The sequence below is a fragment of the Rana temporaria genome, chromosome 11, assembly GCF_905171775.1.
Source record: "Rana temporaria chromosome 11, aRanTem1.1, whole genome shotgun sequence".
NCBI lineage: Eukaryota > Metazoa > Chordata > Amphibia > Anura > Ranidae > Rana > Rana temporaria.
In genome coordinates, this window is record NC_053499.1 from 82,873,352 (window position 1) to 82,890,795 (window position 17,444).

Below are 17,444 nucleotides of genomic sequence, written 5' to 3' on the forward strand. Positions count from 1 at the left end.
AAGGCCAACAGTGTTTCTGTACCAAGGCATGGAGTACTTTGGGAATGCATGATAACTTTTCATTAGTGTAAAGGGTATTTCCACTTTTGAAGCTGCATCGGAAAATACTATACCTACATTATATATGTCAACATATCCCCATTCACATAGTACAACTTAAGAGAGCACAATAGCACAATAGGGGAGGGATTCCCCCATCAATACAGTCAGGGTTGATGGGGGTATCAAGGGAATCAAATTGCACCATCTATGGCCGGCTTAACCCTGTCTGTATATTACAGGCGGATGATATCTCATCACTTCTGATAGATTTCTGTCTGCCTTAACAAAAGGTTAATGACAACTGGAGCCTGTTCCCAGCCCAGCTATTGGGACAGATTATGCTGACCTAGCTAAAAAAAATGCCAGCTGCCAGTCATTACACATTTTCATCTGAAACATAAAAAAGGTAAGGCTTATTAAAAAAATATATATATATATTTTTGGTATGCTGTAAAAATAGGAACACATTCCAAACATATAGTGGAGTTTTCTCCAATTTGACTGCAAAAGTGGAAATACACCTTTAGGCCTTATGTACACTGCTGCTGGGTAACAAACGTTTAGGAGCAATTGGGCATTTTTTCAACTGCTCCTGAACTCTCCTCTATGTTATCGTATCAGTACATTGTTTAGAGGTATTTCAAGCGCCAATTGGGCTAAACGGTAACTCGCATTTAGCAGCATTTTGTTTACAGACGTTTTTCATTTTAACAAAAAAAAAAATTTTTTTTTTTTTTTTTTAAACATGGCTAAACGTGGCATGTAAATGCGGCTAAACGGCCATTTTTAGATGTCGGTTTTTAGCTGTCAAGTTAAATAGTTTAGGAGAGGTTGAACAACGTCCCGTGTACATGAAGCCTAAAGCTGCTCTCCAAGTTTACTGTTCCTCTAATGATTTAGTTTGGAGATTTGTGTTCTCTGAATGAATACAAAGCATCCTCTGATTAGCTTTGGATGGTGGATAATGTTCTGATTCCTGTCTTAGCCAATCAAAGGAAGCTTTGTATTTAGAGAATATGAAGCTGCCAATGATTGGCTGAGCAGTGATTAGACAGACTTAGTTTTGTTTCCGACTGAGATAGGAAGCTCTTGTCTCACTGCTGGAACAAAAGGCTGTATACAGTACTGGAACAGAAGGGAGTCGCGCTTCTAAGATTGTGAGAAGACATACATTAAGTGTCTATAAAATAAGTGACAACTATTAAATGATTTAAAGTGGTAACATAAATGTTCATGGCACTATCGATATGACATAATTAACTCTAGTGCAGAAAAAATATATATGGAAAAATAAAAATATGAAAAAAAGCAAAAAGATTTAAATAGTCCCAAAGTATGTTAATGAAAACAGCAGTAGATCCCAAAGTGCAAAAAGAAATCCACAGGCGTAGTGATCAGTAAAGACAGGAGACCTCCACCCACGGGTAACACTGACTCTTACCGCAGGTCAAATTAAAATCAGCATAACACAGATATCCAATTTCCACTGCAGGGCTAGATTTAATCCTTTCCTCTCCCAATGAAGTCTCAATGATGTATATCCCCACTCAGTAATGGCCCAATGTGGAGTTCCAAAGCATATAAAGAAAACCAAAGGGGAGCACAATAGCGTAATACTGTATGTAGGTATTTATTGTAAAAAACAGCAGATTGCGTACTTACATCAATCTCTTTAAAAATAAGCGTGTATCGGGCATAAAAACACAGCCGGCCGGACTGTGGAAAAGCGTGCGTCCCGAACTTCCGGGTCCTCACACGTGCAAACGCAGGGAGGAGTCGCTCTGACGTCACCGCGTTTGCACGTGTGAGGACCCGGAAGTTCGGGACGCACGCTTTTCCACAGTCCGGCCGGCTGTGTTTTTATGCCCAATACACGCTTATTTTTAAAGAGATTGATGTAAGTACGCAATCTGCTGTTGTTTACAATAAATACCTACATACAGTATTACGCTATTGTGCTCCCCTTTGGTTTTCTTTATATGCTTTGGAACTCCACATTGGGCCATTACTGAGTGGGGATATACATCATTGAGACTTCATTGGGAGAGGAAAGGATTGAATCTAGCCCTGCAGTGGAAATTGGATATCTGTGTTATGCTGATTTTAATTTGACCTGCGGTAAGAGTCAGTGTTACCCGTGGGTGGAGGTCTCCTGTCTTTACTGATCACTACGCCTGTGGATTTCTTTTTGCACTTTGGGATCTACTGCTGTTTTCATTAACATACTTTGGGACTATTTAAATCTTTTTGCTTTTTTTCATATTTTTATTTTTCCATATATATTTTTTCTGCACTAGAGTTAATTATGTCATATCGATAGTGCCATGAACATTTATGTTACCACTTTAAATCATTTAATAGTTGTCACTTATTTTATAGACACTTAATGTATGTCTTCTCACAATCTTAGAAGCGTGACTCCCTTCTGTTCCATATTTGTCTGATGTTGTATGACATCTTTGAGACGCAGCTAGTTTGGTTAGGTATTGGGGTATGCGCAATAACTTTTTCTTTGTTACTGTATACAGTACTGTATGTAGTTGAGGCTACATACCGTTTATACAGCATGCCCAGACATACTTGCTAGTGTAGAAAATGGTTAATTTGGGCCAACTTGGCCCAAACAAACTAGTAAAAGGGACAGTAAACCTCTAGATCATCAGGTGCCAGAGAACTACATTTTTGAAGTACAAAATTCTAAATGAAATTACTGGGGAAATGTGCCCTCCCTATTTGTCCTGGTGACCATTGCAACTGGCACATGAAGTCCCTAAAAATCTAAACGTCTCAGTTGTCACTAGAACAAAATAGAGGGATCATCTTCCAAAGGGGTTACTTGTTATGGTGACAACTGTCTAAAATGGGATTTAAAGTGGAGTCCCACTCAAAAATTGAACTTCCGCTTTAAGGGAAGGTGACCCCCTGACATGTCACATTTGGCATGTCATTTTTTTGGGGGTTGGGGGGGGGGGGCGGAAACCCTCCTTTTAGAGGGTTTCAGCTCCCACTTCCTCCCGGGGCACCGAGGCACTGGAAGTTTCCCTCTTGACAATCATCTGGGACATGGCTAGTCACAGTGTGCAGGCACCCACAGTAGTGATACCAGCATGGCGGAGAGGAGGGGGATACGAGCCAGGGTTCAGTGCATTGCTGGATCCTGTTACAGGTGAGTGTTCAATTATTAAAAGTCAGCAGCATTGTATCTACAGGTTAAGAAATTAATAACAATCTCTCACATGGGAAATACTGTAGATGGCAAAAAAAACAACTTTTAAGTATTCCCTGCCCAAGTTGAAAAAGCTTGGGATTTAAATACAAGAAAAATTGAAAACTCCTTGTATTAATAGCACCTATAACTTGTTCCTCTTTGAATGTGAGAATCTAGCTTTACAGGCCACACTGAGCATGCAATAAGTAATATCAATTGAGGAATTAAGCTCAAATAGCTTTAAAACTAGTTTCAATCCCACCTTAAACTGCCTTATGTCTCCTTGCTGAACAAGATAATATTCGTTTTCTGGGGTGATACAGTATCCAAGCTTCTAAAAAGCAAACAAAAAGTGGTAGATGTACATATAAATGTTAGAGAAGTAACAATGTTACAGATATTGAATACAATAATATAAACTCATTTTTAGGTAATAATAAAACATTCATATACAGTACATTCATTTAGACAATGCAAACAACCAATTCCTCTACAAATAGGCAAAGACCATGGGGGAGACTTACTAAAAATTGGTGCTCACAGAATCTGGTGCAGCTGTGAATAGTAATTAATCAGCTTCTAGGTTTTAGGTCGGGTTTCACACTGCTCCGACATGAAAGTCGCGCAAGTTTGCCAGGCGATTTTTGTGTGAATTCAACGCGACTAGGAAGCAACTTCAGGGAATGCCTGTGTAATCTTCCTGTAATATCATATTTAAATCACAATTAAGATGAGGATCCAACTTGGATGCGACTTCCATTCAATTTCATGGGCTGAAGTTGGAGAGAAGTTGGACCAAAATAGTGCAGGAACCTTTTCCAAAGTCGGACTGACACAAGTTGGACCAGTTAAGACGGCTCTCATAGGTAAACATCGATTTTTTTTAACCGCTTCCATACCGGGCACTTACGCACCTTCCTGCCCAAGCCAATTTTCAGCTTTCAGCACTGTCGCACTTTGAATGACAATTGCGCGGTCATGCTACACTGTACCCAAACAATTTTTTTATCATTTTGTTCCCACAAATAGAGCTTTCTTTTGGTGGTATTTGATCATCTCTGTGGTTTTTATTTTTTGCGCTATAAACAAAAGAAGAGCGACAATTTTTAAAAAAACACAATATTTTTTACTTTTAATTTAATAAATATCACATTTTTTTTTAAAAAAAAAAACATTTTTTTTCCTCAGTTTAGGCCGATACGTATTCTTCTACATATTTTTGGTAAAAAAAATCGCAATAATCATATATTGATTGGTTTGCGCAAAAGTTATAGTGTCTACAAAATAGGTGATAGATTTATGGCATTTTTATTTTATTAATTTTTTTACTAGTATTGGCGGTGATTTGCGATTTTTTTACTGTTACCGTGACATTGCGGCGAACACATCGGACACTTTTGACACGTTTTTGGGACCATTCACATTTATACAGCGATTAATGCTATAAATATGCATTGATTACTGTGTAAATGTGACTGGCAGGGAAGGGGTTAACCACTAGGGGGCAAGGAAGGGGTTAATATGTGTCCTAAGATGTGTTATAACTGTAGGGGGGAGGGGACTCTCAAGGGGAGGAGACCGATGTGTGTTCCTCTGTACTGGGAACACACATTGGTCTCCTCACCGCTGACAGGAGGTGGATGTGTGTGTTTACACACACACACATCCACACTCCTGCCGTGATTACCGACAATCGCGGGCACCCGGCGGCAATCCCGGCCGCCGGGCACCCGCGCCGGGTCACGAGCGTCGCCGCGGGCGCGCGCGCCCTAGATCGCGGGGAACGCAGGACGTCATATGACATCCACCCGGATCGAGAAGGGGTCCCTGCCGCCGTCATTTCACAATGAGGCGGTAGGGAAGTGGTTAAATGTCATGCAACATCACACTTTCAAAGTCGGAGCGCATGTCACACCAGTGTAATCTGGGCCTTATTGTAAAAGCATAATTGAAAAAGCTGAAGTTAGAAGCTGATTGGTAGGGATGAGCCAAACACCCCCCGGGTTCGGTTTGCAGCAGAAAATGCGAACAGGCAAAAAAATGTGTTCAAACACGCGAACACTGTTAAAGTCTATGGGACACAAACATGAAAAATCAAAATTGCTAATTTTTAAGGTTAATATGCAAATTATTGTCATAAAAAGGGTTTGGGGACCTGGGTCCTGCCCCAGTGGACATGTATCAATGCAAAAAAAAGTTTTTTTCTGGAGCAGTGATTTTTAATGATGCTAAAAGTAAAACAATAAAAGTGAAATATTCCTTTAAGTTTTATACCTGGGGGTGTCTATAGTATGCCTGTAAAGTGGCACATTTTCCCGTGCTTAGAACTGTCCCTGCACAAAATGAAATTTCTAAAGGAAAAAAAAAGTAATTTAAAACTGCTCGTGGCTATAATGAATTATCGGGGTCCGAGCAATACAAATAAAAGTAATTGTAAAAAAAAACGGCATGGGTTCTCCCCCCAGTTCATTACCAGGCCCTTTGGGTCTGGTATGAATATTAAGGGGAACCCCTAACCAATTTTTTTTTAAATTGTGTGGGGTCCCCCCAAATTCCATACCAGGCCCTTCAGGTCTGGTATGGATTTTAAGGGGAACCCCACGCCAAAAAAAATGGCGTGTGGGTCCCCCCAAAAATCCATACCAGACCCTTATCTGAGCACGCAACCTGGCAGGCCGCAGGAAAAGAGGGGGGACAAGAGAGAGCCCCCTGAACCGTACCAGGCCACATGCCCTCAACATGGAGAGGATATCCCCATGTTGATGGAGACAAGGGCCTCATCCCCACAACCCTTGCCCGGTGGTTGTGGATGTATGCAGACGGGGGGGCTTATCGGAATCTGGAAGCCCTCTTTAACAAAGGGGACCCCCATGTGAATTGGTAACGTGAAAAAAGAAAAGAAAAGAAAAGAAAGGAGGGCGCACCGACCTTGTGCATTACCACTTAAAATTGTAATTAAATGTGCATACACACATATGCCTATATTAAGGAGGACATGCAGCAGGAGAGAGGTATCACGGACCATCTAGGCTTTGAAGAAGGGGGTATACCCCAGAAACACATCAGCCATTTAGATGTCTGAAGTTCTACTGGCAGGTGCTGTGAGGTCCAGTCCAGCTGTCTGAAAAGCGCTTACATTTAATTATTTTGTGAGTAGGACCATTGCTTTTTATTCTGGTTTTAATTAGAATTTTAAGTGGTAATGCACAAGGTCGGTGCGCCCTCCTTTCTTTTTGTTTTAGCCTTATGAACACCCTTTGTTCTGTGGAGGGCTGCAAGACTTCAGACTTTGCCGTTAGACTATACTGCTGTACCCGGTTTGGCGAAACACCAGAGTGCAGGAGGGTTTTGTTTTGTGTTTTTGCTGTTTCTATAATTGGTATTGTGGTACATTGTACCCCTACCATTTCACAAAAAAAGTGTCAAAAATGGTAAAAAAAAATTAAAAAAAATTCCAGCGATGTAAATCCATTCTCGAGCATCCTATGCATTAAGGTAAAAAAACTTTTGACAGTGACCGGCCCCCTAGCCCCCCTGTTTTACTCACCTGACCCCCTTTGATCCCTCGGTGGAGACGCGCTATACCTCTCTGCCCGGGGTTCTCGCCTCTTGATTGGATATATTGATAGCGCAGCCATTGACGTGGATGCTGGCGGCAGGGGTGGGCCTAGTCCTACATTCTGCATCTATGGACGCAAATGCTGGACTCGAGAGCGCGCCTGCAAGGTAACCCCCCGGGACAGCACTTCTCCTAGGGGGTTATACGGTGCGGGGAGGAGCTATCAGCGCTGCCGGGGGACCCCAGAAGTCGAGGATCGGGGCCACTCTGTGCAAAATGGACTGGAGGTAAGTATGACATTTTTGTTATTAAAAAAATAAAAAAATGCTTTACAATCACTTTAAGCCTGTGTGTATGAGACTTAAAGGATCACTAAAGGAATTTTTTTTTTAGATAAATAGCTTCCTTTACCTTACTGCAGTACTGGTTTCATGTCCTTATTGTTCGTTTTTGCTTTGAAGTTGCTGTAATTCTGCTGTGATCTCCACACTTCCTGGTTGCCTGTTTCCTTATAACCACAGTACTGGGAGCTTTTCACTGTGGTCTAAGCGGTCATTACTGTGTGTCTAAAACTTAACAGAACCAATCAGATTAATTTTAAAAACAAAACACTGCCCTGGATTTGTTTGTTTTTGTTCTGTGTGTCTCTCTAGTTCACAGGAACATGAAACCAGTTTAAAAGTGAAACTAACCTGCAGGCACATTATATGATTGGTTTTTATCTATTTGTAATCATTTTTAAAAGGAATCAGTTAACTTTTATGTCTCTATACCCTGTAAACAGTCATTTCAGCAAAAAAATGTTTTCCCTTTAGTGACCCTTTAAGAATATAGGGCCAGATCCTCAAAAGAGATACGCCGACTTAACTCGAGATTTCTAAATTTACACGGCGCGTATCTTTGCGCCTGATCCTCAAAACGAGATACGCCTGAAATTCCGGTATTTCCGTCCTACCCAAAACAATTACACCGGCGCTTCTTCGGGCGCTAATTACGCTAGACACGCCGCTGTTTTTGATAGGCAAAGATGCAAATGAGGGAGATAGGGCGATCCACAAAATTAAGTGTGTGCGCCGTAGATTACGCCCTGTGCGCACCTGTTAGTTTCCCGGCGGGAAGTTACACTTTATAAAAGCAGCCCTAATTTTACACATGCCGTGTAAATGTCTGCTGAAGCAACACCATTGAGGAAGAGCTGAGCACACACATTTGCTGGACTACAATCTGTCTGCCAACATGCCAGGGCCATCCATGATCCTAACTGCACTCGTTACTTTAGAGGCGCAAAGAAGGAGGAGGGAACAGAGGAGGAGGAGGAAGGCACAGGAGAGGGTATACCGCAGACGCCAAGATGTCTTTGGCATGACTGCTTCTGAGGTATTCCGCAATTTCCGTTTCAACCGTGAAGCCATCCTGGAATTAACCAGAATCCTACAGGATGATCTCACCAGCCCAACACAACGCTCACATGCAGTGCAGCCTCTCATCAAAGTACTGGCAACACTGCATTTCCTTGCCACTGGCTCTTTTCAATGCACATGTGGAGGTGTGGCTGGGATGGCACAATCCTCCATGAGCAGGTGTGTGCACCAAGTAGTCCCTGCAATACTGAGATGCATGGGCAATCAATTCCAAAAACCCACCCAGGAGGACCAGCGAATAAAGACAATGAAGGATTTTTACCAAATAGCCAGATTCCCACGCACCATCGGGGCCATTGATTGTACCCATGTGGCACTACAGCCCCCCCATGAGACAGAGCACATGTTCCGTAATAGGAAGCACTGGCATTCCATAAATTTCCAGGTCATAGTGGATGCACAATTCCTTATATGGCACGTCTGTGCGAAATTCCCTGGATCCTGCCATGACAGCTACATCTTCCGGCAGACCAACATCTCAAGAGATTTGGAGCTGAACGTGTATGGGGACAGCTGGCTGGTTGGTGAGTGACATGGGTGTCAGGTATGACTGTCCCCCCCCATGATGCAGACATCACGAGGGGCACATGCATGACTAACATCCTCCTGTCTTTTCCCTTCCAGGTGACTCTGGATATGCACTGGGAACCCCCAAACCCCAGGAGAGCAAAAATATAATGAGGCTCACATTCGTACCCGTGCAGTTGTGGAACGCACATTTGGGCTCCTGAAGTCCCGCTTCAGATGCCTGGATAAGTCTGGGGGTACACTGTTGTATTCCCCAGACTTTGTGTGCCAGATAATCGGTGCATGTTGTATTCTGCACAACTTTGCAGTGAGAAGGGGCCTGGAGATTGACATACGTGCTGACCTGACCCCCGACCCAGACAATCCCCCCCTAACCAACTCTACCCGGTCTGCTGAGGGCACAGCAGCCAGGAGACGCCTCGCAGAAGGCATTTTTTCACAGTAAACGCACATTAATTATGTCACAATGAGAATTTTTTTTTTCACAGTAAACGCACATTAATTATGTCACAATGAGAATGTTTTTTTCACAGTAAACGCCCATTAATTATGTCACAATGAGAATGCATGAATGCACACCACTGTGGTCCCTAGCACAGACATATCACATGCACATCGAATTGGATTAGATCCAAGTACCCCCCCCCTTTGGTACTTGGGAGCAGTAACGCCACGCCACGGCTCCAATTATGTCACTGTGCATTGATACACCATTCAGGAACCTGGGATCACTTCTCCCTGGTCCTGGGGATCCCTTCTCCACCAAAACTGAGGGTGACACCCTTATTTTATCAGGAATGCCACCCCCCACATCATTCACACACATAAGACAAATCATAAGTACAGTATACCAAAATAAATAATAAAAATAAATAATAAAAATAAAAAAACAAAAGTATCCCTGCTAATTTAGTTGCGGCGGCGAGTGCTACGGCTGGGCTGGCCACGGGCACGGCCAACCGGAGGATCTTCATTGGGGGGGGTGTGAGCAGGGGAGGAAGTATCTTCATGGGGGGAAGTGTGAGCAGGGGAAGGAGAATCCTCCTGGGGGGGTGAGCAGGGGAAGGAGGAGCCTCCCCTGGTGACTGTCCTCCTGCTGGCCTGCCCTCCAAGGCCACTGCTATCCTTGTAAGACAGAGAGTGAGGGCAGCCGCATTGGCCTGGCCAGACCTGGTATTGTCCTGCACAGCCTGGGTCAGGGCACTCACCTCCTGGGCCACACCTGTTGTGGCGGCCTGCAGGTCATTCAAGCATGTGATGACCGCCACTGAGTTGGTGGCCACATCACCGAGTGCCTCCTTCATTACACCCAGGCTGTGCTCCATCTGGGTCACTTTTTGTTGTATTTGAGCCAGAGTGCGGGTCTGCCGGGCATTGTCCCTCAGCAGACTGACCGGCAGACGCTCGGCCACCCCCCTGGTCTCCTGGGTCGCCATCCTGCCTGCCGCTGAGTCTTGCGGCCCTGGAGGAGGGGAGAGAGTGACCCTTGTGAGTTGAGACCTGTTGGTGGAGGAGTGGGAGGGGCTACCCCTGATGGTGGCCTGACTGGTGCCAGCCTCAGGGGTAGCCTCAAGGGTCATAAAATCCAAGGCCAAAAGGATTTCCCGGCCAAGCTGCAGATCTTCTTCCTCCACCCCCTCATCCTCCTCCCCCTCAACCTCCTCCCCCTCAACCTCCTCATGAGGGGATGTTTGGCCACTCCCATCCCCTGGGGAATCCTGCCCTTCTTGGGACTCATCAGCAGCCTCTTGTCTTGGGGGTGGTGCAGCAGACTCCTGGCCTGATGGGCCAGCAACCTCCTGGCCTGATGGGCCTGCAACCTCCTGGCCATCTGTGGAGGACACAAAACAATCACAGGTTTGAGGATCCACACACTTGGCACATATTCCCTTCCCCCACCCACACATGCTAATCACCAGAAAGAAAAACCACAAACTTACCTGTCCTCACAGGATCATCAGATTGATAGCCAGGCAGGCCCACCACCTGCTGTGGGTGGAAACACTGGGCCACTGCCCATTCCTCCTCAGTCAGCCCGACGGGGCAGGGTCCCCCTCCTCCAGTGCCCGTGGTATGGGCATTGATCCTTGCCATCTTGTTCCGGACCAGGCTCTTAAGATCGTTTATCTTCTTTTGTATGCCAGCGGGGGTCCTGGTCTCCCCCCCCCGCCGCATTGATCTGATCCGTGATCTTTTTAATTATCTCCTTCTTCCTGGCCGGGGGGTGTTCCGGCTCTCAGGGACATGCAGATAACGCCCATATCGGACGATGCCCCGAGCAAGAATTTGCTTCTCTCCCAGGGTAAAATTGAGCTTCCTGCGATTGGGGGCCATCACAGACACCACCCAGCAACAAGAAAAAACTCAACGGACAAACAAACAAAAATACACACCCAACTAACAAACAAAAATACACACCCAACAAACAAACAAAAATACACACCCAACAAACAAACAAAAATACACACCCAACAAACAAACAAAAATACACACCCAACAAACAAACAAAAAAACTCACTTAAAAAACAAACAAAAATCTAAACACACAAGCAGACAGCTAATATAAATTCAAAAACAAACAGGCAAAAAAAAAACAAGATAATACAATCACAAAAAAACAATCAGAAACTACACTTAGCAAAAACAAACACCAACTATACTCTCCAACTCTTCAAAAACTTTTATCACAAACACAACTTACCAACAAACACCAACAAACGTTCAGAGCAGAACTTGCTCTAGGAAGGGAAACACTGGGATATACTTTTGCAAGGGAAGTGTGTTTGACTGGGGCTTTTTATACACAGGGCGATCCTCAAACTAAGTACGCTTGGCCTTTTACCTATCTCACTGATTGCGCCGAGCCAAGTTCTGCACATGCCCAGTGAGGTCCATATTCGTGCGCGCATGCGCAGTACGGCCGGCGCCTCATTGGCATGGGGTCACGGCTCATTACAATGAAGCACGCCCACTTCCTTCCCACTTGCAATAAGACCGCCTTACGCCTCGGAATTTAAGTTACGCTGGCGCAAATTTGGGCGCAAATGCGCTGTGGATACGGCACTTACGATACCAAATTAGGGCGCCGTAACTTAAATGACATAAGTTTTGAAGAACTAAATTTGCACCGCTGTTTGTGGATCTGGCCCATAATAAGTAAAGAGGGATATGAGCTTTCAATTCTTGCACTGTATCTACTGTAAACTATTAGCTTGAAACATTTTTGTGCTACAAATTATGTGACTGGCGTTATATATCCTCCTCACTTTCTCTACTGTATGCGACTGTACTTCCGGTATTACTGTATTTGCTGGCGTATAAGACTACCTTTAACACTTAAAAAAAAATGGCCAAAAAGCAGGGGTCGTCTTATACGCCGGGTCAGCTGCTCGGATGCCTGCTGGATGTGCGGTAATACTGTTTGTAGCTTCGGCTACATACAGTATACACCGCTTGGCCAATCATGGTGAGCGATGTATTCAAATGAATACAGAGCCTGCTCAGATTGGAGTAACAATGTCTGCCAATCCGAGCAGGCTACATACAGTAGCCTGCTCGGATTGGCTTTGAGAGTCAGAGAGGCGTGGGCTGATATTGTTACAGCCTCTGCCAATCCAAGCAGGCTTTGTATTTATTAATAGAATACATTGCTCGCCGTGATTGGCTCCAGCTCCAGCAAGAATGAAGAAGAATATGGCTCCAGAAGGAAGAAATATGAAGCCTCGTCTTATATGGTGAGTACAGGCAAAAAATCTTAAAAAAATGTAAAATTAGGGGGTCGTCTTATACGCCCGGTCGCCTTATACACCGGCAAATACGGGTATATTGCTTTCCTTTAATCCTAAACCTAATCCCCAATTCTAACCTTAACCTCTAAACCTAAACGCAATGCTTACCCGAACATTTGCCCCTATTTAGAAAGAATACATTTTTTATTTATCTGGAATAGCAAGCAGTGGGTAAAATGAAAAATGTTTTAGACACCTTTGTACATTTGTGCAGACTTACAACAGTGAGTTGTGTCTATTTCTTAGATGAAGAGGTTCTGAGACGATAAAAGGCTGGAAAATACGGTGGAGTTAGGGCATCTATAATCTTGGGCACATGCTCCGCAACTGTTTTTGCTGACCACCTGTGGCTCCATCCCCTGTTTGTAGGCAGCCCTTATCCTCAAATCCTTTACAAATTACAATGTACAATACATTATGCTCCACCCTTTTAGCACTGCCTCCATGCAGGCTGCACCAGTGGTTTACACCTGTCCTGGACCAGCTCCCAATGGGTTTTCTTCTGCCGCCAGCATGTGCCACACCATGTATCCATTTCTAAGCTGCCTCTGAGATTAGTAAAAATGTACGTATGGGGCTCAGTTCACACTGCAATCAGCTGCGGATCACACAGGAATGCTGTGTGTCCCCATTCTTCGGTTCAGGGACAAATCAGGGCTGAATCTTTGCCTGAATTCGGCCCTGAAATGGAGCCAAAGATGCACAGCGTTTCTGTGCAGTGTGTGCCACAGCCACCCAGAGATATGTGAACTGGATCCTTAGAGAGCCAGTCACATTCTCCTTCTATGCGAATTGGAAACCCGCATCCAATTTGCATACGTGTGAACCCAGCCTTAGGCCCCGTACACACGAGAGGATCCATCCGCTGAAAAATCTCAGCGGATCGGTTTCAGCCGATAGATCCCCTGGTGTGTACGTTCCAGCGGATATTTATCCGCGGATATTTCCGATTTCCAGCAGATAAAAATTTGTAGACATGCTTACAAATCTATCCGCTGGAATCGGCACCAGCGGATCGATCCGGTGGTCTGTACAGACTCACCGGATCGATCCGTCCGAACCCATCCCTCGCATGCGTCGTAATGATTCGACGCATGCGTGGATATCCTTATATGACAGCGTTGCGCACGTCGCCGCGGCGACGGCGCGACACGTCATCGCGATGGGAATTCGGCGCGGATTTCGATCCGATGGTGTGTACACTCCATCGGATTAAAATCCGCAGAGGATTTATCCGCGGATACGGTCCGGCGGACCGTATCCGCGGATCAATCCTATCGTGTGTACCAGGCCTTACTGGATGTTGATTTATAGACTGGTGCTGCAGTGTTGATTGTCTGTGAGGAAGGGGGCAGCATTACCAGCGAGTTATATTGGGTGCTCAATTTCAGTGACTGTGATGAGGGGGGCACGGGAGTTTAGATGTCTTAGGCCCCGTACACACGAGAGGATCGATCCGCTGGAATTGATCCGCGGACCGGTTTCAGCGGATAGATCCCCTGGTGTGTACGATCCAGCGGATCTGTTTCCGCGGATTTTTGTCCCCAGGGATGGATTTCCAGCGGATCAAAATTTCTTGACATGCTAAGAAATCGATCCGCTGGAATCCAGTCCAACGGATTGATCCGCTGGTCTGTACAAACTCACCGGATCAATCCGTCCGAATCCATCCCCCGCATGCGTCGTAATGATTTGACGCATGCGTGGAAGTCCTTATATCACAGCGTCGCGCACGTCGCCACGTCATCATCGCGGCGACGGCGCGACACGTCACCGCGGACGGAATTCCGCAGGGATTTTGATCTCATGGTTAGTACAACCATGAGATCAAAATCCGCCAGAGGATTTATCCGCGGAAACGGTCCCCCGGACCGTTTCCGCGGATAAATCCTCTCGTGTGTACCCGGCCTTATAGTAATCTTGTCAAAAAAAAAATCCAAGGCAAGTGTACTTACATACATTGGCCCAGATTCAAGAAGCAATTGCGCCTGTGTAACCATAGGTTATGCAGCGCAATTGCTTACTTGCTCCGGCGTTACGAATGCTCCTGATTCAGGAACATCGTAACGCCGACTGCAGCCTAAAATCTGCGTGGCATAAGGCTCTTATGCCACGCAGATTTTAGGCTGCAATTTTTGCGTTGACCGCTAGGGGGCGCTCCCATTGTGATCAGCGTATAGTATGCAAATTGCATACCAACACCGATTCACAATTGTTGCGTGGGCCCTGCGTACGCAAGTTACGTCGTTTCCGTACGGCATGCTTAGCGTAAGGCTGCTCCTGCTAATAGCAGGCGCAGCCAATGCTAAGGATACCCGTCGTTCCCGCGTCGCGACGTTCAAATTTTACGTTGTTTCCGTAAGTGAATCGTGAATGGCGCTGGACGCCATTCACGTTCACTTTGAAGCAAATGACGTCGTTGCGACGACATTTGCCGCAATGCACGTCGGGAAAGTTTCCCGACGGAGCATGCGCTTTATGTTCGGCACGGGAACGCGCCTAATTTAAATGATTCCCGCCACCGGCGGGACCATTTACATTGCGCGCGCTTACGCCGGGCAATTTTGCCGGCGCGCCCTCGCAATTTACGGAGCTACTGCTTCGTGAATCGAGGGCAGCGGCGCAAATTTGCGGGGGCGCAGGGCAAAATCGTTGCCCTGTGCCTCCGCAAAAAAAGAGCAAATCTCTTTGAATCTGGGCCATTATTTTCTCTGCCCATTCTGCACTATTGAAAATAAATCCTTCACTAGAAAGAGAACAGTTCTGATGCTGCCAGCATCAGCAACGGTCGCCCATGGTACATGGTTTATCCTACTGACCCTAAAGAACCTTAGCAGTGGATTCTGAAGTACTTTAAATATGGTTGAATACTGCACTTTCTGTACTCTGTGGATTCCTGACCACTACCCCCTGTAAACCGGAAGACCAGCAACCAAAAATATGCAATGGTACATCAAAGAATACAAAGTGTTGTGGTCAGGGTTAGTGATGGACAAACATCCCACGGGACGGTTCGCGAACACTAACCGCGAACGATCGCAAATGTCCGCGAACCGTAAGTTCGAGGGCCCCATTGACTTTATGGCAGGCGAATATTAAAAACCTGCAGGTCATATTTGCAGCCACAAAATACTTACTAGCTGTGCACAAATGGTCCCACAACATGGACACTGACCTACCAGAAGTATTAAGTGAAAAACCGGATACATAAGTAAGTGCCGGGCCATTACAAGCCCCAAAAATTAGCTGACAGGCGTTCACCTGACAGCAAACAACTTTGTATTCTGTGGCTGGAGGTACATTAAGCCATTCACCGGATACAGAAGCAGTGGCGGCCCGTCCATAGGGGCGCCCGGGCGCCGCCCCCCATCCCCCAGTCAGTAAAAAAAAAAAAAAAAAAAATAATATTTTTTTTTAAACAGGTCCCTTTAAAAAAAAAAAAAATCCAAAAAAGGGCCTCATATGTGCACTGTGTCCGCGCGCCGGACGCCGGGCACAGTGCAGAAAGAGTAGCGCCACGTCTGTGCAATCACGGGATTGCAGACGCGGCGCTACATTGGAAGCCAAAATATGGCATTGTGGCGTTCTCCATCGCAGTATTGATATCGTATTGATATCGCCGAGCGGGTGCTCGTTCCGATGTCACTGGCAAAACAGGAAGTGACGTCGGGACTGCTTGAGCTCAGTGCGCCCGACCGAGGAGAGGAGCAGGTAAGCTGAGCTATGCCTGCCTGCTATGATGTTGTATGGAACACCACACACAACACCAGCTGCTTACTATGCCTCGGTGACAGCATCCAACCCCCCCTCTCCCCCCCACTTATTCAACACATTTCAATTTTTTTTTTCTATTTCAGTATGTCCGCAGTCTCTGGTAATCTTGTGCAGTATGTCCGCAGTCTCTGGTAATCTCCTGCAGTATGTCCGCAGTCTCTGGTAATCTCCTGCAGTATGTCCGCAGTCTCTGGTAATCTTGTGCAGTATGTCCGCAGTCTCTGGTAATCTTGTGCAGTATGTCCGCAGTCTCTGGTAATCTTGTGCAGTATGTCCGCAGTCTCTGGTAATCTCCTGCAGTATGCCTGCAGTCTCTGGTAATCTCCTGCAGTATGTCCGCAGTCTCTGGTAATCTTCTGCAGTATGTCCGCAGTCTCTGGTAATCTCCTGCAGTATGCCTGCAGTCTCTGGTAATCTCCTGCAGTATGTCCGCAGTCTCTGGTAATCCTGTGCAGTATGTCCGCAGTTTCTGATAATCTCCTGCAGTATGTCCGCAGTCTCTGGTAATCTTGTGCAGTATGTCCGCAGTCTCTGTTAATCTTTTGCAGTATGTCCGCAGTTTCTGATAAAATTGTGCAGTATGTCCGCAGTCTCTAGTAATCTCCTGCCCATTTCGAGTCCTTCATTACTAACAGTGTCATATTTTAGTTTGTTTGCACCGATCTGTAAGGCTGCGCTATATACCATGATTTGTGATGCTGGGGCTGTATACTCTGTGCTGTGACGCTGAGCTGTATACTCCTGACACTGAGTGGAAGCAAGTGGAATACAGGGGACGGAGTGGTGGATTATATAAGGGGTGTGGCTTATGAGAAGTGGGAGGGACCAAATGTGGAAGGGCGGGGTATTGCGCCCCCCCATCCTAAAACTTCACCAGCCGCCACTGTACAGAAGTAAGTGTCGGCCATTACAGGCCCTAAAAATTAGCCCACTGGAGTTCCCCTGACAGCAAACAACCTTGTATTCTGTGGCTGGTGGTACATTAGGCATTCACTGGATACAGAAGTAAGTGTCGGCCATTACAGGCCCCAAAAATTTGCGCACGGCCACAGGCATTCTCCGGACAGCAAACAACTTTGTATTCTGTGGCTGGTGGTACATTAGGCATTCAACGGATACAGATG

General features: G+C 45.7%; 1 protein-coding gene across 1 annotated transcript in view; it reads right to left on the bottom strand.

Moving 5' to 3' along the window:
- The window catches only part of SLC6A2 (solute carrier family 6 member 2), an 821,078-nt gene that overhangs the window by 1,771 nt on the left and 801,863 nt on the right, over positions 1-17,444 (bottom strand). Inside the window, exon 14 of the mRNA XM_040328742.1 lies at positions 3,513-3,584. Within this exon, the coding sequence (XP_040184676.1) occupies positions 3,513-3,584 (72 nt within the window). The remainder of the gene's footprint in view (positions 1-3,512; positions 3,585-17,444) is intronic.